At 37.3% G+C, this 20867-nt stretch overlaps 2 protein-coding genes across 5 annotated transcripts in view; one reads left to right on the plus strand and one right to left on the minus strand.

The window, feature by feature from the left end:
* Positions 1 to 1934: 1934 nt before the first annotated feature.
* Positions 1935 to 20867, plus strand: part of LOC122628277 (cholesterol transporter ABCA5-like) — a 23212-nt gene continuing 4279 nt past the window's right edge. Inside the window, exons 1-23 of one of the 4 annotated variants that reach the window (XM_043810406.1) lie at positions 1935 to 2188; positions 5454 to 5544; positions 8976 to 9097; positions 14613 to 14786; positions 14867 to 15048; positions 15244 to 15448; positions 15537 to 15612; positions 15717 to 15870; positions 15968 to 16154; positions 16275 to 16418; positions 16545 to 16695; positions 16822 to 17348; positions 17451 to 17800; positions 17913 to 18210; positions 18280 to 18319; positions 18396 to 18656; positions 18750 to 19017; positions 19112 to 19286; positions 19354 to 19690; positions 19787 to 20061; positions 20141 to 20287; positions 20371 to 20744; positions 20814 to 20867. The exon at positions 20814 to 20867 is cut by the window's right edge and continues 154 nt beyond it. In XM_043810406.1, the coding sequence (XP_043666341.1) occupies positions 5511 to 5544; positions 8976 to 9097; positions 14613 to 14786; positions 14867 to 15048; positions 15244 to 15448; positions 15537 to 15612; positions 15717 to 15870; positions 15968 to 16154; positions 16275 to 16418; positions 16545 to 16695; positions 16822 to 17348; positions 17451 to 17800; positions 17913 to 18210; positions 18280 to 18319; positions 18396 to 18656; positions 18750 to 19017; positions 19112 to 19286; positions 19354 to 19690; positions 19787 to 20061; positions 20141 to 20287; positions 20371 to 20744; positions 20814 to 20867 (4535 nt within the window). In that variant the 5' untranslated portion in view covers positions 1935 to 2188; positions 5454 to 5510. Of the gene's footprint in view, positions 2189 to 5453; positions 5545 to 6049; positions 6319 to 8975; positions 9098 to 14612; positions 14787 to 14866; positions 15049 to 15243; positions 15449 to 15536; positions 15613 to 15716; positions 15871 to 15967; positions 16155 to 16274; positions 16419 to 16544; positions 16696 to 16821; positions 17349 to 17450; positions 17801 to 17912; positions 18320 to 18395; positions 18657 to 18749; positions 19018 to 19111; positions 19287 to 19353; positions 19691 to 19786; positions 20062 to 20140; positions 20288 to 20370; positions 20745 to 20813 lie in introns of those variants that run through there. The other 3 variants (XM_043810404.1, XM_043810405.1, XM_043810407.1) reach the window with 3 other exon arrangements.
* Positions 12406 to 13915, minus strand: LOC122628278 (tubulin polyglutamylase complex subunit 2). The gene is made up of 2 exons (XM_043810408.1): positions 13492 to 13915; positions 12406 to 13117 (listed from the first exon to the last, which is right to left on the minus strand). Exons 1-2 carry the CDS (start codon positions 13757 to 13759, stop codon positions 12507 to 12509), a joined length of 879 nt encoding a protein of 292 aa, XP_043666343.1. The 5' UTR covers positions 13760 to 13915; the 3' UTR covers positions 12406 to 12506.

Genomic DNA, 20867 nt, shown 5'->3' on the forward strand with positions numbered 1-20867 from the left:
TAACAAATCCGGAAATAGTCTCTTTGCGGTTAACCTTTACCCTAAGAAAATAGAAAATTTACCCATATCCTGCTTCACCTCTTATTCCCCAAAATCTAACATTGGTTTTGCTATTATTCTAACACCTACGCAATTAACGCGTATTATCGTTCGCAAACGAGCGTTTAAAAAATTTCGAATTTGATAGATAGCTTAACAATTGGAACAAAAAACGCTTGAGCTAATCTCGATCGTTATTAATATCGTTTCGATTGTAATTCATAAAAGATTATATATATCTTATCGTAATATATTTTTCGATATGCGTTATCAATATTTAAGAATAAAAGTACGAGTGGATAGTGAACGTACTTCCTTATAATATACATCAAGGTTTCCTTCAAAACACATATATAACGTGCTCATATCGTGAAACATGGTTCATGGTTAAGTCATCTGTACACAAGATACCTACGTCTAGCACCGTCAAAATCGATCGGAAGGAAGGTCCGGCAAGGTGGAAAATCGGCGAAAATCGGTGTCCCGAATAACGAAAAGTCGTGTGAGGACGATCGAAGGAAGGAAGGAAGGGTAAGAGCGAGAGAGCGAGAGAGAATGAAGAGGGGGTGGAAAGCGATGCTACGCCGCAGAACGTCGACATTCTTGTCTTGGCCGGTTAGAAGGGGGTGTTGGAGGGTTCGTTGGGAGCTGTGGAAAGGGTGAAACGCGTGTGGCTATCTCGCTGCTGACGTGGTGCCTTAGAGGATGAGGAGGAGCATGAGGAGAGAGAGAGGGTGAGAGAGACAGAGAGAATAATAGGAGGACAAGGAAGAATAAGGTACGCCGCACGTCTAGCTTGCGCGTGTTAAAGAGACGACCGGGGACGGAGAACGATGAAGATAGAAAGAGAAATAGAAAGATATAGACGACGAGAGAAACGGAGAGAGAAAGAGAGAGAGAGAGAGTGAGGAAGGAGCGAAGGGGGTGCAAAGTGTACGAGTGCGCTGGCGCGCAGTTTCTCGCGTGGTAGTCGTGTGCGCGTCGCACGTCTGGTTCGTGGGCGCCTGTGCGCACGCGAGCCAAGGACGAGGGCAGAAGAGGAGGCAGACGGGGTTGGTGGAGGCGGTCGACGAAGAGAAGAGGGTGGGAAAGAAAGAACGTTCGGTGTTCTCGCGCAGTCTGCCGTCGCTGGTCGACGTTCGCGCGCCCTTTTGGACGTGTCTGTCTGTCTTTTTTCACTCGGTTGATAGTTGGCCGGGAATTGTTGAAAGAGGGGTATAGTTTGCGGGAACGAAAAAAAAAAAAAAAAAGAAAAGAGGAAATAGAAAATTATCGAGGAAAAAAATTAAGGGAAAATTGGAGAGAGAAACTAGAGGAGATGAAGAAGATCGATTAATGGAGAGAAAATCCGTTTACAATTATATTCTTCCGTATTTCCTTCATTGTTGATAAATATCATCGCCTTCGTTCGCTTCTCTTGATATGAAATTCAAGGCGAGGTAAATTCGTAGTCGGACGGCGTTTTTTTTTTTTTTCTTTCGTGCCTTTTTTTTTCCTTTAATTTATTTCTATTTTTTTTTTTTTGTTGTTTTTTTTTTTTATTCGACAACCGCGGCGGCTGCTGCGGCGTTTTAAAGATGGCGCCGAGGAAGGACGATAAATTTCGCGTGGTGAGGAAAGATTGCTCATAAACTGTGAGTGGTTGTGTGGTATGGAAGAGGAATATGACGAGGTGGTAAAAGAGAGAGAAGTTTGTCCCGCTAAAGGATCGCGGTTGGTGTCATTGAAGAGCGCCGGTTACGTTCGTTTTGAGATCGAGAAGAAGAAGAGGAGGAGGAGGAAGAAGGAGGAGGAGGAAAAGTTGGTGGTGGTGGTGATAGTTGTGAAGGAGGAACAGGAAGAGAAAGAAGAGAAGAAGGAAGAGAAAGGTTCGGTCGTTTTTCTTCTTCGAAAGAAGAGGAGTTGCCGGGGGAGGAGGAGGAGGAGAAGTAGGACCGGCGCTCGTAACCGCCTCGGAATTTTTCATTCGAAGGGGCAATCTAAGGATCAAATTAAAAGAGAAGAAGGAGGAGGAAGAAGAGAAGGAAGAGGAAGGCTGGAAGGAGGTGCGTCGGCTTTTCGGATGTCGGCACGCTATTGCCGCGACATCGACGACGACACCTCGTGTTTCGAGGATCGTTTGCCGTTGAGTTTCTCTACTGATACGAAGGTGACAATATATATATATATATATATATATATATATGTATTTATTAAAATGTGTGTATATATATATATATATATGAATATGTATAGATAGATAGATATGTCGTTTAAAAAAATGAATCTACCCAATCGACGTGGACGATTACCGTTTTGTCCAGGTCGGTCGCGGATCGATTTTCTAGTGGCGCGACTGTGCGCTAGAGGGGGAAAAAGAGAGAGAGAGAGAGAGAAGGAACGGCTTGAGAATGACAGAGAGGGTGAGACAGGACCAGGCAGTACCATCGAAAACGGGGGTTGAGACGCGTCGCGTACGAACCTCGCACTTGTGCGCGTTTATGTTTCTGACCTGTCAAAGAGACCGCTGTGAAAGAGAAAGAGAAAGAGAAAGAGAAAGAGAAAGAGAGGGAAGGATGTAGTGAGAGAAAGAGAGAAAGAGTGAGGGTGTAGGATCTTTGAAAATGGTTTCCAGTTGGAAGGATATCTCGTGCAAGACTGTGGAAATTTGTCTGAGATTTTGATCGATTAAACCCAACAAAATGATGTTATTATATAATTTTATTTTATTTGTTTTTCTTTCTTTTCTTTCTTTCTTTTTCTTTTTCTATAGATTGTTCAATTTTCCTTCTCAACTTTTCTTTCAATCTATTAACAATATTGAAATAGTTGTACGTATAATAGTGATTATTCTTTTACAAGCTCGATTTAAGTGTAAATTTTTAACGATAATAAATAATACCGACGAAGAAGCTATCCAGCACGAGGAGGAGGGCGAGGGCGAGGACGAGGGCGAGGACGAGGGCGACTCTCAGTGACCTCTGGCGATAAAACGATCGTCACCATTTTGAAAGGAGGGTTGAACGCATGAACAGGTTTCTCTCTCTTTTTCTTTCTCTTTCTCTTTTACTCTTACGATCCCGTTGGTGGCAAAAAATCAACGAGATTCATCCTTCCTCGCTTTGGTCATTTATCGAGACCACCGATGTATCCGACCTCATTGAACAGCAAAGCCTCCTCGTTCCTCCCTTCTGACCCTCTTACGCCCTCTGATTCTTGTCGGTCGATAGACCCGACTCACAACGTACCTTCCCCCCCTCTCTCTCTCTTTTTATCATTTTCTCTCTCTCATATACACTCATTCTTTATTTCTTTCTCTTGTCCTCTCTCTCTCCTCCCTTCTCTCTCTCTCTCTCTCTCTCTCTTTCTTTCTCTCTCTATGCTATGATTTCAAGTTCCACGAAATATGTTTGCTAAACTCTTAGCTTTCATTGGCGTTGATGAAATCGCCATTTCGTGTGTACAGCCTCTGCAAGAAAGCTTTGATACATAATCTACACGTTAACAGCTTGTATCTATAACTATAACGATTATGTATTTACTTCATTCAAAGATAGGCGAAACCGAAACAAATTTAGAACTATCGATTCTAAACTTTCGACATTGATGAAATTTAAATGTTCTCGTTTTAACTTACTCCACTAATTCAGTGGGAGAATTTACAAGATCACTCAAAGGCAATCATATAACAATCTTCGTTTCGTTTGACCTTACTCTTCCATTCGTCATTTAACCGAGCAGCAAAACGTCGCTATCCGAACGAAAATGTAGAGAAAATTGGACGTAACATTAACTGCGAGAAGAGGGAAAAATTAACTTCGTAATAGCTGCCTCGATTATAAGCGGCTATCGTTTAATCCTCGCAATAGCCTAGTCGATTCTAGATGGGAGCCAGGAAACGAGGGCTTCCTGTTCGCGTTTAAGAATCCGAGCTGTCTCTCTCTCTCTCTCTCTCTCTCTTAATCTCTCTGTCTCGGATGGATTCCTTTGATACATTCCGCGAATTTCATTTAGCAACCAACTCACGTTTTTTTATCTCACGTAAATGTGTTTCTCGAATAAAGAGCTAAAAGTTCAGGGTGATCTATCTATGATTATCGCCATCGTCTATGTCGTTGTCGTTATTGTCGTGGTCGTGTTCGTCGTCATTGTCGTTATTGTCATCATCGTTGCGACATAGGGTCGCTTTCGTCGTTAAGGAAAGTGGACGAACTGGCGACACCGTGTCTACTCGTTCGTTCTTTACCTTGACGACTCCTTGTATGTTCCAGGGTGACGACCCCAATGGGGAACCTGTGTCTCCCCTTTTTCTACTTTGACTCTATTATTTATATGAGAAAGAAAAGCCGCGAATACATAGAACGAAAAACTTCTTCGAGGGAGTTGGTCGCAACGTTTAAAAATGAATTGTCCGATGTTCGTGCAAAGGGTGTATCCCTTTAAAATAAACCTTTCAGTCGTCGTAACCCTCTTCGTTAACACGACCATCGAATTGCTTGTTTCCTGTGTTTCTGTTGCAACGTTAACTCTAAGCATATATAGTATTCTCTTTATTCTCTCTCTCTCTTTCTCTCTCTCTCTCTCTCTCTCTCTCTCTCTCTCTCCCTCCCTCCCTCCCTCCCTCTCCCTCTCTGTCTAACTGTTTTTCATGTTTCATGTGAATATAATATTAGTTAGGTTTATCCGAAATTTTCCAAATCGATCATGGCTTTTTGTTAACCATCAGTTAATTGAGAACATCGATACTACTATCTCAAAAGCGTTCTCTATAGAAAACTTTTCTCCTAACCGCACTATCTTCTCTTCCCATAGTGGTTTTCATATCAGTTTCGAATAGACTCAACTACTTTTATGTGGTTTTCGATCGTATACAGTGGTTATTCAGATACGATTGAATTTCCTATAGATGATAGAAGTTAACAAATCGGATCTATTCAATTAGATCAATCTTTGATCCAAAATCTGTATGTATATATATATATATATTTATATATTTATATATATATGTACATGTATATATAATGCATTAGTATCTTTGCAAAATATTTCAATTTGTTTCACGTTCGAATGAATCAACTATTGAGATAGTCAAGAATTTTACGTACATATAGATACCTACATTTATATATATATATATATATATATATATATATATATATAGATAGATAGATAGATAGATAGATAGATAGATAGATAGATAGATACACACACATACGCACACACACGTACTCCTACGAATAAAATAAAAACATTGACTCCATTTACTCATCATCCCACTTGAGTGGGGAGCCCGTAATTGTAAGAGAAAAATACAAGGAACTCGCGGAGTCTCAAGAAAGCTCGATGTGATGCGTTTGTTAGAGGCGACGCTTTTAATACGATAACATGGAAAGGAAAGAATAATATCCGATATCTTCTCTATCATATTCTCGTAGATGAAAAAGGAGACCGATCGCATCCCATTGATCTTCGCGAGGACCTAATTCGTCTGAATGGCACGAATCCGAGGGAGAAGGACAAGACACGGCAAGCTATTCTAAATCTAGCCACGTGATATATTCCTTTCTTCGCTCTTCCTTCTTCTCTTTCTCTCTCTCTCTCTCTCTCTTTTTCTCTTTCTCTTTCTCGTTCTCTTTATCTCCCTATCTCTCTTACTCTTTCGAATTCCCCTTTGTACTGTCTTACTGGACGTTGGTGAAAGACAGGGCAAAGGCTCGTGTCTAAAAGAAATACGAGGATAGAAAAAGACAGAAAGAAAAGGAAATTAATTAAATAAATAAACGAAATAAAATACATATATACATACATACATACATACATACATACATACATACATACATATACATATAATCTATATAAATCAAATCGGTACGCGCTGAACGTGTCGTTCTCTACTCGAGACAGAGAGAGAAAGCAAAGGATGGCGATAAAGATTCACGAAGCTAAAAGAGAGGGACGACGTAGCTTCGAATTCTCCTTCCTTCCTCGTCTCGATGTTGGCGACTACGTGCGAACCAAGACGGCAGTGAGATCCTCGTGCAAGTTCGTCCGATCGATCGAGACCGGCATTAAAACCGGGTACAACGGCATCAGAAACGGCGGAATCATCGATAGCGACGGAATCGGCAACGTTACTTTCTTTTCGATCAATTGTATCATCGACGACAACAACAACAACAACAACAACAAAAACAACAACAACAACAACAACCGAAGCGGTCACAGCAACGGAGAGAGATCAGCGTAGATTACTCGTATGCTCTCTCTTTGCTTCTATTCCTCGCACGATTCGTGACAAACGTAAGTCCTAAGTCCTTCTTCATCCTTCTTTCTCTGTCTCTTTCTTGTTTCTCTCTCTCTTTTTCTTTGATATAATCTATTTTTTTATACTTTCAAATCTTTTTAACTTCCTCCATTCTCTTTTCAACCCCCTCCCACTTCCTCGTAGCTATATCTTATTTCTTTTCGATCGTTTGTCTTGATTCGAACTGTCGATTCGAATCGACTATTCGAGAGATCTTAATATCTCGATAAGCTTCCTTTCGAAGAAAAATTATTTTTTCTATCTCGAATTCTTTTTTTCATCTCTTTTCTTTCTTTCTTTCTTTCTTTCTTTTTTTTCTTTTTTTTTTTTTCTTTCATCCAACAGATCCTAATATCGAAAAGCTTATTGAGCTTATTGAGTAAAGGATATTATTTATTCTATCATAGAATGTTGTATACATTTGAAATCGATTAGATCGATTCGTGCACGTCGGTACGTAGGATTCTCCCTGTTAAATGAATATTATATCTATAGCAGAATCTATATTGATATTAAATAGATATATCTTCTCTTTTGTTAGAATGCCTCTCTTAGAACGGGTAAACGTAAGCACGATCCCTTTAGTAGTATAAGGCAGTGTTAATGCTCTTTAACGCGTCATCCTTCCGGTGACGTACAGCTGCACGTTGCTCGTTGACCGAACACGGCTCAACCAAAGTTGAACCGATGAGAAAGGAAATGGTGTTTCGTGACGTTCTTTATGTCGAGTGACGTAAATGAAAAGAAAAAGGAAAAAAAAAAAAAAACAGAAAAAAAGGAAAAGCAGGAGAGGAAAAAAAAATAGAGAAAGAAAAACATCTTACGAAACGAGTTCAAGTTTCCTTCACGCTGTCGGCTAATATTTTTTCATTTAGACGTTACGGAATACTAAAAGAAAATAAGGATTAAGCGTCGTTTATATTCTTTGGATTCATTTGTAGGATCGTGTGTGTCGTTAAGTTACGTCAGAGAATACATATATATGTGTTCACCGTGGTTGCAGTTCTGCAGCTGACTCTCTGTCTCTCTCTCTCTCTCTTTTTCTCTTTTTGTTTCTCCCCTTCTCTCTCTTTCTCTGTTTTCTCTCTATGTCAGAACAGAAAGTTATCTTGGCGATAATGTATAATTTAGTATCGACAGTCTCGTTTTACAATTTGGGTAACTCGAGGAAAGTCGGGCGCGAATCTTGAGGGAAACTTGAGAACATTCGTTTGACTCCTTCTACAAAAGAGAAAAAAGAGAAAAAGACGAATGTTACGAGTTTAATAGATTGACTAGGTCAAAATAATTCAACTTTTTCATCAACAAATAAATTGGATGTGTCCTGTGCTTGTCTGTTGTAATATATTCTAGAGGAAATGCATAGTATATGCGGAATTTCTTGTGAATCGTTCGATATTTGCATAAAAAGAAAGAAATAACAAAAAAAGAGATATTTATTCATGCTTTTTCAGAAGTGTTATGGATTGTGCTAATTAATTTGGTAGAAATTAATATTATAAATTTCTTACGAGTACGTCAATATCGAAAGAAAAAAAATTCCATTGGCAATAAAGGTTTTTGGCAGAAAATTATTAGTCGGATCGAGGGATATTCTATTTTTAACTATTTTAAATGTGATTCTCTCTCTATAGGTGTCATCCTCCCTCTCTTTAACTCTCTCTCTCTCTCTCTCTCTCTTTGTCTTTCTTCTGTCTCCTCTTTCCCAAATTATTCTTACGCTTATGTTTCCTTTTCGAAATGCCGAAGGCTAGAATATATCCGAGGCGATACAAAAGGTGGAATATACGAGTTGACAAAGAGAGACGTGATTATCGATCCGTCGAGTTAACAAGTATACTACCGAAGCGATCTTATTTTCTGCTTTCTTTTCATTCAAATACTATGTTAAAAAGCTTCAATGTTCAGTCTTTGTCAAAAGAATTTGTTCCAATCTTCCAACCCTCTTCCCCCGTTCCATAAACTTTCCGCCATTTAATCGAATCTCTAAACTTTTGATAAAAAAAAAAAAAAAAAAAAAAAAAGGGAAGAAAAAAGAAAAAAAGAGTTGTGCAATATAAAAGTTTACAAAGGTTCACAAAAGTGAATCGTGATTCTTCGTTTCATTAGACTCTAAACTGAAGCGGATTCTCTTTTGATATATACCTGTCTTTCGTCTAATAACGTCTAATTGGCTAAGAAGAGATTGGATCTAATCATATTACGAAGAGTCGATAATCAAGATAGGTCTCTCCATAGAAGCGATACATGCGGTACGATGAAGAAACCTTAGGAAGGCCTTGACATATGTTCTCATTTACTTAGCTCTTTCTTATGCGCGGGAACATTTAAATAGTGTAAAGTACGAATTATCGATCATGCCCTAGACATTTCTTTAGTATCTCGTTAGAAGAGCGTGATTTTGAATACTGTCCTCGAAGATGTTAATCTATAGTCGAATGGACACCTATTTAATTTATGTAGGGAATTTACGAAGTAGCATGCTAACGTAATAATAAATTTTGTTTGTCCTTCTTTAAGGGAAGAAGAAAAGAAAAAATAAAAAGCAAAATTTTTGTTTCTTTCTTCATCGCTTCTTGTATCTCGTCCAATTTGTTTCTTCTCTTTCTAAATTTAATATTATACACAAATAACTGTATGTTTTTATTTACAGAAATAGCAAGGACGAGTGTATATCGCAGGATGGATTCGTGCAAGGTTTACTGGTCTCAGCTACGAGCTATGCTCGTGAGAAATATTCTTCTGAAGAAACGTGAAAAGCGGAAGACCATCGCGGTATGTTTAAGTCATAAATAAATACATATGTGTATATATATATATATATTTATTATCATAATTATTATTATCATCATCATTATTTATTATTATTACTATTACTATTATTATTATTATTATTTTTATTTTTATTATTACTTTTATTATTATTTTACTTTTCTCTTTGAGAAAATACCGATAATAAGGTATATTTAACTACGATGCGGATTTATTCAATTTATCGTTCGTCCAATCAACGAGTATGTATTTAGAAATACCGTGGAATTATACTCGTAGAAGAGTAGCTAACTATACATGACGAAACTCTAATTAACGGGGATCTAATTAGCGAAATATTTAAACTCGTAGGAAAATAAATAAAGATAAGAAGTTTATAGTGCATAGTCGGTAACGCCGAGCTTTGCTATTCTGATCAATAATTAATACATAGATAAAGATCCGCGTATGCGTTTGCACGTTTTTAATAGCTCGTACACGTAGATAAACCGTACGCATTGGTACTAATAAATGAGATAACGACAAAGGAATGTTATAACATCCGATGAGACCGAACGTCTTGTTGTATAATCAAGCTACTTGGAAAAACAGCATGTGTTTCTTTTCATTGGCTCCAAATTCGATACATATGTAGATATATGTATGTATAAACGTATACATAATATCGTTTAATAAGATAATTAGACAAAGGAGAAATAAAAATTGAGATTGGTCGTTAGATCGAGCAAGAACAAAATTCGACGAAATTCCTTCGTACGATATATGACAGATATTATATCATATGTCCTTGCGATATATGGAGCAGAAAAACATTTTGGAAATCGTATAAATTTTCAGTAGGTCTGTTTGGTCAGTGGCGCGTATTACGTGACACAATTTTATTTTACCTATGAAAAGAAATGGAACGTAGTTAGGTATACCCTACGTATATACGATTTGGTAAAACTTTATCGATCGAATAATCGACTATGAATGACAAGGTAACGTATGAATCGTAAAAATTTCGACGAAAATACTGAGTCACTTGGATTGTTTTTTTCTTTTTTTATCTCTTGCGAAGGTGGATATCGTGAAAAAAGAAAAGAAAAAAAAATCAAATGAATCATACTTCTCGCGTATCAATGCTTTTAAATACGATCGATCGACAGTTTTACGTTGGCGAGTAGCTTATTCGTTAATACGTACATTACATTTATACTGTACTCTCCCACGTTGATCACTCTCGGTAGGATCCCATTTGGAAATAAAAATATTCATGCACGTTCTAACACGATACACGCATATCGCACCAACAGCCATGCTCTTGTTTCGACGATTAAAGCGGCACAGCTCGGAAGCGGAACTTCAAATAAAATAAATGTAGGATATGGATAAAGAGAAAGACAAAAAAAAATCAATGATATTTCTCGAATTATTTTTAACGGGAAAATCGCATCGATGCGAGCTCATGAATCAAAAGGGTGGAAAAAGAAGGAAATGAAAACCTGTAATGAAGAAGAGAAAAATATAGAAAAAGAGAAAAAGAGAGAGAGAGAGAGAGAGAGAGAGAGAGAGAAATATAGAAAAAGAGAAAAAGAGAAAAAGAGAGAGAGAACAAAAAAAAAAAAAGAAAGAACGACCGTGTTGGTTCGTGCCACGTCAAATTTTCTGCTTAGGAAATTCGCTAGAAGCACGAAAATAGAGGAACATCGAAGATCGATCGTAGCTTCGGTGGGAGGGAGAGGTGGGGTGAGGGAGGAGGAAGGAGGGCACAGTTACGATTCCGTCGGATAAAGAAAAAGATCGATTGAAATTCTACATGCATTCTAGATGAACGTATACTTTTCCTTGGTGCGAATAACGAACGAAGATACATGTACATTGTTTTAAACGACGACGAAATAAGCAATGTTTTCTTCAAGAAAAATTCATTTTTTTATACTTGAACGCTTCTAACATTGTTATGTCTCTCTCTCACTTTTTTCTCTTCCTTATTACGAATTTTGTCCATCGAGAGGAACGATCGATGTTGTTAAGAATGGAAAGGATAAGGGAAGAAGAGAAAGAAGAAGAGGACGAAGAAGAAGAAGAAAGGAATATGCATTTGGATTGCCAAAGGATTTTCCGCATAGGAAGTCTTTGGACTATGGAGTCTGGAAAAAAACTGGGTAAAAAGAAATAAAAAGTTTGTAGATGGTTAGTTGTGTATGGCGACGAAACGACTGCGTTTCACGGCTAGCCGCAGTAGCCAAGTAGGAAGGCGTGCTGCCAGTCGCAGCAGTGCGCTGCCATTTTTGCGTGCGTACTGTGCCAACTGGGCCAAGGGTCGAGGAGAAGAGAAGAATCGTTTATTGCTGCTCTGCTGTTATGTATATACATATATATACATATGTGTATGTGTATATATATATATATATATATGTAGTAGTAATAATGCTAGATGGTAGATGGATTTTTTAAGAGAAGCTTGCATTTTTAAAGTATTTCTTTTATTTTTATTTTTGTCTTCTATTTTTTTGTCTTTTCCTTGTCCTTCTTCGCCCCTTTATATCCGTTTTATTTTTCTACGCAAACGTGACAAAACAGGATTATGTCCTGGCTCGAATCCTATCTCTTCTTTCTATTCGTAATGATATTTTCGCAAAAGAAAGGAAGAAAGACAAAAAAAAAAAAAGATAAAATAAAATAACGTATAGATGGTATATCGGATTCAATGATAAATTACACGAGAAATTTTATTGGCTTTTATCGCTTGAACTTTTGAACTTTTTAAACCGAACGAATACTCGAATAAATCGAACGTTAAATTCTTTTGATTAATTTTATGCGTGTTCCAATTCTTTTAGACTGGTATACGATGATTTAAAGCGGATTTAACGAGCTAATCCGTAATGACGCGCGTTAAATAAGAACGCGGAAAGCAAAATAAAAAGAGAAAGAGAGAGAGAGAGAGAGAGAGAGAGAGAGACAGAGATAGAGAGAAAGAGATAGAGGAAGAGATCGTGTGCCAATTCAATTTCAATATATCCCAAGTGATATAGCCAGTGCTATTTTCTGAAAAGTTATGGATGATATCGGAAGTTCCCTTTTCCTCTTCTCCCTCGTACTCGTAGGAATTATTTTTTCGAGTAGGAAAGAAACGAGATGCTGATATTTTAAAATGTCACCTTTTACTTTCTCCCCCATGATACTCCTTTTCATCTTCGTTCCTAAGACACTTTTACGCGTGCACGACTCCTTCATTTTCTACCGAGGAAATATGGGGGTTCGTACGTTTGACGGATCGCCAGGATATCCTTTCTTCTTTTTCTTCTTTCTTTCTCTCATTTTTTAATTTTTATTTTTGTAATCTTTTTTCCTATTTCACTCTCAGAAAAGAGAAAGATTTATCACGATGATCAGAAGGACGGGAACGGCAATGACTACGAAGAAATCACTTCTTTCTCGGGTTCCTTTGCTTATTCTCCTTACCCTTGAAAATATTTGGATCGAGTAGATTGGTAGGACCATTGTTCCAGAGACTACTAGAAATTGTTTCCGTTGGTTCTATTATATTTGGCAGGAGATGAGGCCCGACCAAGAAATAGACTTGCTCGACCCAGGTTGGCAGAGGCAAGCCAACGACACAACATTGCCAAAGAGGCAAACCAAGATGGACCAACATCATACGAAAGTATTTGGTGAAATCCTCGGCCAGATGATACCATCGATCTGCAGTTTCCTGATGAAGCCAAATTTCAGGCGACGTTTGTTCAGCTTTATTTGTATATACCAAATACACCCTCGCATCTAAAGTTGTGGGAAAGCATCGAGCTATCTCGAAGAGTTTCGAACCACGAGGATTAACCGTGTGAATCTTCGAGTTACCGGCAACAACGTCCTCGGTACTCCCTACGAGTATCTCAACTTCCGGTTCGATGTCCCCTCCTTCCTCCGAGGCCAGACTCGTCGTCGTTCCGCTTTGTCGATCCTTCCCAACGCCGAGGTAACGTTTTAGGGACGACAGCTTGCCTATCTCCATTCGCCCTACCGGAAATTCCTCGCCTGTATACGAACGAGTGACTCGCTAATTCGATATCCCTCTTGTGTGAAACGAACAAGAACTCAACGTTACAGATGATAAACGATTGACGTATACGATGTCCTTGAAAAAAATATTCTTCCATAAAAGGACAAGGAGAGAGAGAGAAAGAAAGAAAGAGAGAGAGAGAGAGAGAGAGAGAGAAAATATGTAAAATGAAAGTAATGAAATGCAGTCAAAAGGAAACAAAAAATATCTTATAAACGTTTACGTATACATGTGAATGTTCAGACTTAAAGAGACAATATTTTACAACGGGACATCTCGTACGAAGGAAGAAAGAAGGAAAAAGAAAAAAAAAAAAAGGAAAAGAAGAGAGAAATGAGACAAAAAATACCTGCTATCTCGAGATTCCACTGTAGTAAAAAACCATCGATCGAGGCATAGAAATTCTTCACGTCTTCTGGCAACACGCAGCCGTGTCGTTGCTCCCAATTCACAATGGCGTTTCGTTCGCAACCGTTTCGTCTGTTGACGCGAACGTTTTTAACGCATGGTGAATTTTCGAGAATCTTGACGACACCTAAAGTTAGGTTTTCGTAGAATGAATCTTCGGTAACGACATCGACGAAAAATGACATTGTCTCACTGGCTCGTGAATCCATCTTTTATTATTTTTTTTTTTTATAAACGTGTCAGAGATCTTTATGACAGGACAACCGAGGACGTAGAAAACTGGCTCCTTCTGAAAATATCGCTTTCGTTTAAGTTGTTTATCGTCATGGCAACAGTATATCAAAGCGAACAACGGTGCTTCTCTATTCACCCCTCGAACCACGAGCGTATCGAACACGGCTTGTCCGTGTTCATACGATTCTCATCACATTACACATCTGTATTGGTATACGCATGTGTGTAAAGAGGGTGTCTTTCTCAAACAGTAGGGTTTGGATCATGCGAAAGAAACTTGCCCTTGTAAAAAGAAAAAAAAAAAGAAAAAAGGAAAAGGAAAAAAGAAAGAAAGGGAAAAAAAATTAACCTACGTGTTTCGCTTTTATACACGAGAATTATGTACATGCGTATGTGTATATTCGTAACATATGATTTTCAGACACGTTCATTATCTTTCGTCGTCATCGATGGGACGAACATAAGGGGATTGTAAGGATTAGTCATAAAACCTTCTTCCATTATTCCCAGGAGAATGTTGGAGTTTTGAACGAACTCGTATACCCTCTATCAATTTCATTTTATTTCATTTCATTTTCCGTTCGATTTATGAAATATTCGTCGATGTTTTTAATGCGGTTATGATGATAAATAATTGATTTGAAAAAAGCGGAGTATAATAATAATAATAATAATAATAATAATAATAATACATATATCGATAGAAAATGTAATAAAAATATTGATTTTTACATATATGAGATCTTTTGTCTATGGCAATGAATTACAATAGTATTTCTTTTCTTCTTTTTTTTTAAATTTAAAATAATTTTTGTATTATTATTGTAGGAGATCTTCCTGCCTCTTTATACTCTAGGGATTCTCATAGTGATAAAGGTATTGATACCTAATCCAAATTATCCCGCGATGACGACGCAGGGGCATAAATCGAATATATTCGAATTTTTCAATGGTTATGAGAACAATACGATTGCTGTGGTACCTAATTCGACGGAAACTCTCGTAAGTTTTCATTAGATAAATATATACATATCTCGTAAAAGCGTATTGAAAATTTGTAATTTACTCGATTCGTCTTGCAGAACTTTTTAAATTCGATGAACACCTTTTGGCTGTCCATGTGGGATTTTCCTGAGAAGTTACCTTTGAATTTCATGATATTCGATTCGAAGGATGATCTACAAGCAGCTTACTGGAGAGATCCATATAGTGTACCTCTGGCTGTGATCTTTGAAGACTCTCAACCGATCACTCAACGTCTTCTGTAAGACTGTTTATATATACATACACATATGTATATATACATATATACACATACACAAACACATTATTTCAGTCAGATGTATTAAATTGCTACATTGATGCGGATAGTTGTTTACGTTCACGAAAAGCTTTTCCCCTTTCTCTCTTTTATAATCTAAATCGAAGGACGGCTAAAATGAATATTTGTATCTTTTAGATACGAGATTAGAACAAATCCTTCGTATACATCACCTCCTTCGCCTCTTGAACTCTATTCCGCTCCGGTTACTTGCCGGAAGGATACCAACCACTGGATGGGAGGCGTTCTATCAATAAAAACTGGCGGATCATGTCCCGTGGATAACTACTTGCATTCTGGCTTCCTAGCGTTACAAATGCTAATGGATATTACGAAGATAAAGGTACGTCAGTTACTTATAATCTTGGATCATATTGCTCTCTTTCACTCTTACGAAATACATCTTCTAATATATTACTTCTTTACTCCAGCTTGACACGCAACACAACTACATAACCATTCCGCATATAAAATTAGAAATGTTTCCGAAAGAAGCGTTCACAGCTGGTAAGAAATAGCTTCTCTATCGGGGAAGCTTTTACTTTCTTCGAAGAAATGATAATCAAATTTTTTTTTTTTTCCTCTTAATACAACTCTTCATAATTTTCTAGATTGGATGCTGGCTTTTAGAGTCATTATTCCTTTGTATATGGTCTTAGCACTTTCACAGTTCATTACTTATCTCTTGATACTAATTGTCGGTGAAAAAGAGAAGAAGATTAAAGAAGGAATGAAAATTATGGGCCTGAAGGATTCTGTGTTTTGGTAAGTCGATGTATTGTATAAATGATGAAACTGCGATATCTGCGTTCTAATGTATGCATTAAATGAGTTAAATATTGATACGTCTTTCGTGCTTTAGGATGTCTTGGTTTATTATCTACGGCGTCTTTGTCTTGTTACTTTCCGCCGTTGGAGTGGTATTACTCTTCACTCTACAAATGTTTCAGCATACTCACTTTTTACCGATATTTCTTTTGGTTGTACTTTATAGTATTTCCATCGTCATGTTTGCCTTCATGATAACACCATTCTTTGATAATTCTCGTGTGAGTATTTATGTTAGATAAAATTTTTATATTAAACAGGTACGAACGCGAATTGATTTAATGTAACATCATTAGAAAAGCTTTCCAGATTTTAACGAATATACTCGTATCTCGTTTTAGACTGCCGGTGTCCTTGGAAACTTTGCAGTAACGATACTAAGTTTGATGTACTTCATTCAAGTCTTTATAAACGATTCTAGCTCGGTCTCATTTTGGCTGGTATCACTTTTAAGTCCAACGGGTGTTGCATTGGCTATGGATAAGGTTGGCCTCCCTAAACGTTTATCAAAATAAAATCTAGATAAATCTTATTTCTATTCTTTTTATCTTGTTCTAAAATAAAATCAAAATAAATCTTATTCTTTCTTTTTTTCTTTACATTTTCCGTAGGCCTTGGTCCTGGATTTACAGGGACAAGGAGTGAATTTCGATAATCTTTGGTGTGGTCCTGGTATACCTTTCGGTGGAAGTCTCATTATGATGACTTTAGACATATTCTTGTATGGTTACTTAGCTTATTATTTGGACTCGGTAATACCAAGTATGTTTAAAGAATTTTTTCTTTTTTCTTTTCTTTTTTTTGTTTTTGGTTCTCTCTGCGACGTATCTGACGATATTTTCAATATCAGCCGGGGATGATAATCTTTCATGACATTTTGATTAATAGGCGAGTATGGCACGAAGAGATTACCGTGGTTCTGTTTTACACCTGGATTTTGGTGTCAACGTAAAGTTCAAAGGGTACCGTCGTCTAACGGCGAATCAAATTCTTTTATACCCGGTGAGGAAACACATAGAGACGTGGAACCAGTCATTCGTGAGATGAAGGGAAGGGAAGCAATTAGAATCGTAGATTTGTTTAAATCTTATCAGAAATGTCGTAAGCCTGAAATAAAGGCAGTTAATGGTATCAACCTAACGATTTATGAGGGACAAATAACAGCGATATTGGGACATAACGGGGCTGGTAAAACCACGTTGTTTAACATACTCACCGGATTGACATCGCCAACAGCCGGTACTGCTTTGATTTTTGGATATGACATACGAGATTCAAACGATATGCAGATGATCAGAAGTATGACAGGTGTATGCCCTCAGCATGACATTCTGTTTGATCTTTTAACCCCCAGAGAACATCTTGAATTTTTTGCCGCTGTACGTTGTATTCCAAAATCAGTAATCGATTATGAGGTATGACAATATTTGAAGCTTCTAAATAAACTATATTATATAGTTGGAAATTATTATTTCGCATATCTAAAAGCTCGAATATCAATGTCATTAATATTACAGGTAAATAAAACGTTAAAAGACATAGACCTGGTTGAAAAAGCAGATACTTTTGCAAAATACTTAAGCGGTGGTCAGAAGAGAAAGCTCTCAGTAGGTATCGCCATTATCGGTGATCCTAAGATCATTATCCTTGATGAGCCTACAGCTGGAGTGGATCCATACTCGAGAAGACAAATGTGGTCTTTACTGCAATCCAGAAGACACGGTAAAGTCATTCTTTTAACGACTCACTTCATGGACGAAGCAGATATATTATCTGACAGGAAGGCAGTTATAAGTAAAGGGAAATTGAGATGTTGCGGTACTTCATTGTTCTTAAAAAATAAATTCGGTATCGGTTATCATTTAACGTGAGTATCAAGTGTAAATATATGCACAAATTATCTACGTGCAAATGTTCATTTATTTATTTTTCTTTTTCGTTTTTAACGATCTCTTTCTATCATTGAATTATCATTACAGTCTCGTACTCGAAGGCAACGCGAGGGAACATGCGATAACACGATTAGTATCGTCTCATGTGACGAAAGCCGAAAAAGCAAGACGCCACGGTCGAGAATTGAGCTTCATCTTGCCTCACAATTCCGTGGAAAATTTCGCCTCACTATTTTCGGCTATCGAGCATGAAATCAAAACGAGATCGAGTAGGTTGGGTATTAGTAGTTACGGAGTATCTATGACGACCCTGGAAGAAGTGTTTTTACATCTGGAAAAAGACGAGGAAACGGAATGTACCATGGACAATCTGTCAAAGAAAATGGTTCGTAATCGTGCACTTAGTAGATCGTTGTCCTTGCAGTCGAAAAGTACATCGTACCAGAGTTTACAGAACGAAGGTGTTATCGTTCAAAATGATGGTCAAGCGAAAGGTAATTAAATCAAAATCGTTCAATATTTAAAATCTGTTTTTGGATCTGTTCATTATATTTATGTATTTCGATTCAGGAGCAGGTGATCTACCAGATGGAGTTCACAATGATAGGAATCCTCCTATTCTCGGCCTTGGCTTAGACCCCATCAAAATTCGGCCTAACTTCCTTCAAATTCTTTACGCCATGCTTCGCCTAAGGATACTCAGGCTGTTTAGAAACATTCAACTACTTTACTTCACCATCGTTGCTCCTCTTGCTCTAATAATCCTTGGTCTCTATATAAACAGTGTTCAAACTGTCGACATTAAGATGCAGTCTCTTGAACTTAATAGTGGTATGCTTTTATATACTTCCCATGATCTTTAAGTATCATTGAAATACCTATAATTTTATTAAAATATTTTCTCTTTTTCCGTAAATCTTTTAGACACCTATGGCAATAGGACTAAAATTGTATATTTCAATAATACCAATGTTGATATAACGTCTTTGATAGACAGTATAAGTCACGATGTAAAGCATATCGATGAATACGATGGAAACTACGTTAATTTGTTAAAAATCGGACCGCACATAGCAGCATTTAATATCAATGAATATAACTCTCTAAATATGGATTTAACGATCATATATAACGATACGATGCAACATTCTCTACCTATCTTATTGAATGTACTGTTAAATACTTATTATAGGTATGTATATTCTTCGTTCTTTAGAAAAGAAAAGAAAAAGAAACAAGAAATTACGTAGAACTGCAATAATCGTTGCAATTTCCATTAAAAACAGATTGATAGCCAGAAAGGATGACGTTCCGCAAATTGAAATAAAAACACATCCGTTTCAACAGACGTCACAGCCACAAGAATTTAATATAGGTGCTGCCAGTTCAGCGTTATTTATAGGAATGGATTTTGTTTTATTACCGATCACTTTGGCAATCGATATGGTTTATGATCGAGAAGTAAGAATAATTTATCCAATGCTCCTAATTAACAACGCTATTTAACATCTTAACGTTTGATTTTTAGATTAAAGCGAAGAATCAATTGCGCATCAACGGCCTGTCATTTCCTATGTACTTCCTTACTTATTTTATCGTCCTCGTCGGCCTGATGACATTTATTTGTTTATGTATCGTTGGTATTATATTTCTCTTCGACGTGCCTTCGCTTCAAGAACCGCCAGCACTCATTACCCTTGGTACCCTTTTGATGTTATACTGCCCATCGTCCATTCTTTTCTCAACATGTTGGAGTTACATTTTTGATAAGATGGATTCCGCACAGAGTATTTTACCCAATATTGCAACGTTCTTAGGACTGATACCTTTTTTGCTTGTCATGTTCCTAGATATGCTAGGCGTTGGTAAGTGAAATATATATGTATGTAAATATATAAACAAATACTTGAACAAACATGTTGCTACTTATCCAAACATGAAATATCATGATCCTTTTTAAGGTGGTACAGCAGCGTTCGCTTTGCACGTGGTGTTTTCTCTGTTGAATACCATGTACGTGCCCTACGCAGCTGTATACTATGTAGATCGCGTCCATTTAATGTGCTCTATTAATGCTGCCTGCCAACATTTAACAATGTCGGATTATCTTACCACGGAGATCATATTGATGGCTGTTGGTGTATTGTTACATTGTCCATTATGGTTCTTCGTATTGCTCTTATTGGACATCAAGAAAAGCGGTGGAAACATTAGCGATACCTTCAAGCACTTCCTGGTTAAAAGAGTTTTATATTTCTTTATTGTGCAAGTATGCACGTAGAAAGAAATGTTAATATTTTTGTATGTATGCGCAGAGAAATGATGTCTCTATCGGGGAGGAGGTAATGGAAAATTCGGATGTAGGTGATCACGAAGATGCTGACGTAAAAACTGAAAGACAGAGAGTGTTCAATCTTATTACGTCACCTTCCATTCAGCAATCACCAGTGGTATTGGTACAGGTAAAAATAATTTTCTATGGGTAAAACAATGAATGAACAGATATTTTAGCTATGATCTTAATCGTGATTGTTGAACATGTTAGAATCTACGGAAAGAATATCATCAACGAGAAACAGTTTCTTGTAGCTGTTGTAACAGAAGAGAGGAAGGGTCAATGCAACGAAAAGTCGCCGTACGAAATTTATCATTGGCCGTTGAACCAGGCGAAGTATTTGGACTTTTAGGTCATAATGGTGCTGGCAAAACTACTACGATGAGGATTATTATCGCAGAGGAAGCAGCGACACGTGGTAGAGTACAAATTGATGGATACAATATTCACTCTCAAATGGCAGAAGCATTCAGACAAATGGGATATTGTCCGCAACACGATGCTCAATGGAAGAATATTACTGTACGAGAACATTTGGAATGTTACGCAGCTATTCGTGGTGTACCTTCGCAAGAGATTAAGAAGTATTTTTAAGAACACTTCTATCCCGCGTAACAATAACTTCCACGTTGTAAATATCAATATTATTTCAGAATCGTAGATCTCTATCTATCCAGTCTTCAGATTCATGAACATGCCGATAAACA

Source organism: Vespula pensylvanica, chromosome 4, assembly GCF_014466175.1.
Source record: "Vespula pensylvanica isolate Volc-1 chromosome 4, ASM1446617v1, whole genome shotgun sequence".
NCBI classification, from domain to species: domain Eukaryota; kingdom Metazoa; phylum Arthropoda; class Insecta; order Hymenoptera; family Vespidae; genus Vespula; species Vespula pensylvanica.

Bases quoted from the DNA above. Each gene is read 5' to 3' on its own strand.
- LOC122628278 (XM_043810408.1), bottom strand. From the start codon at position 13,759: ATGGATTCACGAGCCAGTGAGACAATGTCATTTTTCGTCGATGTCGTT. The intron at 13,118-13,491 runs GTATTTTTTGTC...GTTCGTATACAG, and splicing joins GTGGAATCTCGAGATAGCAG to GCGAGGAATTTCCGGTAGGG.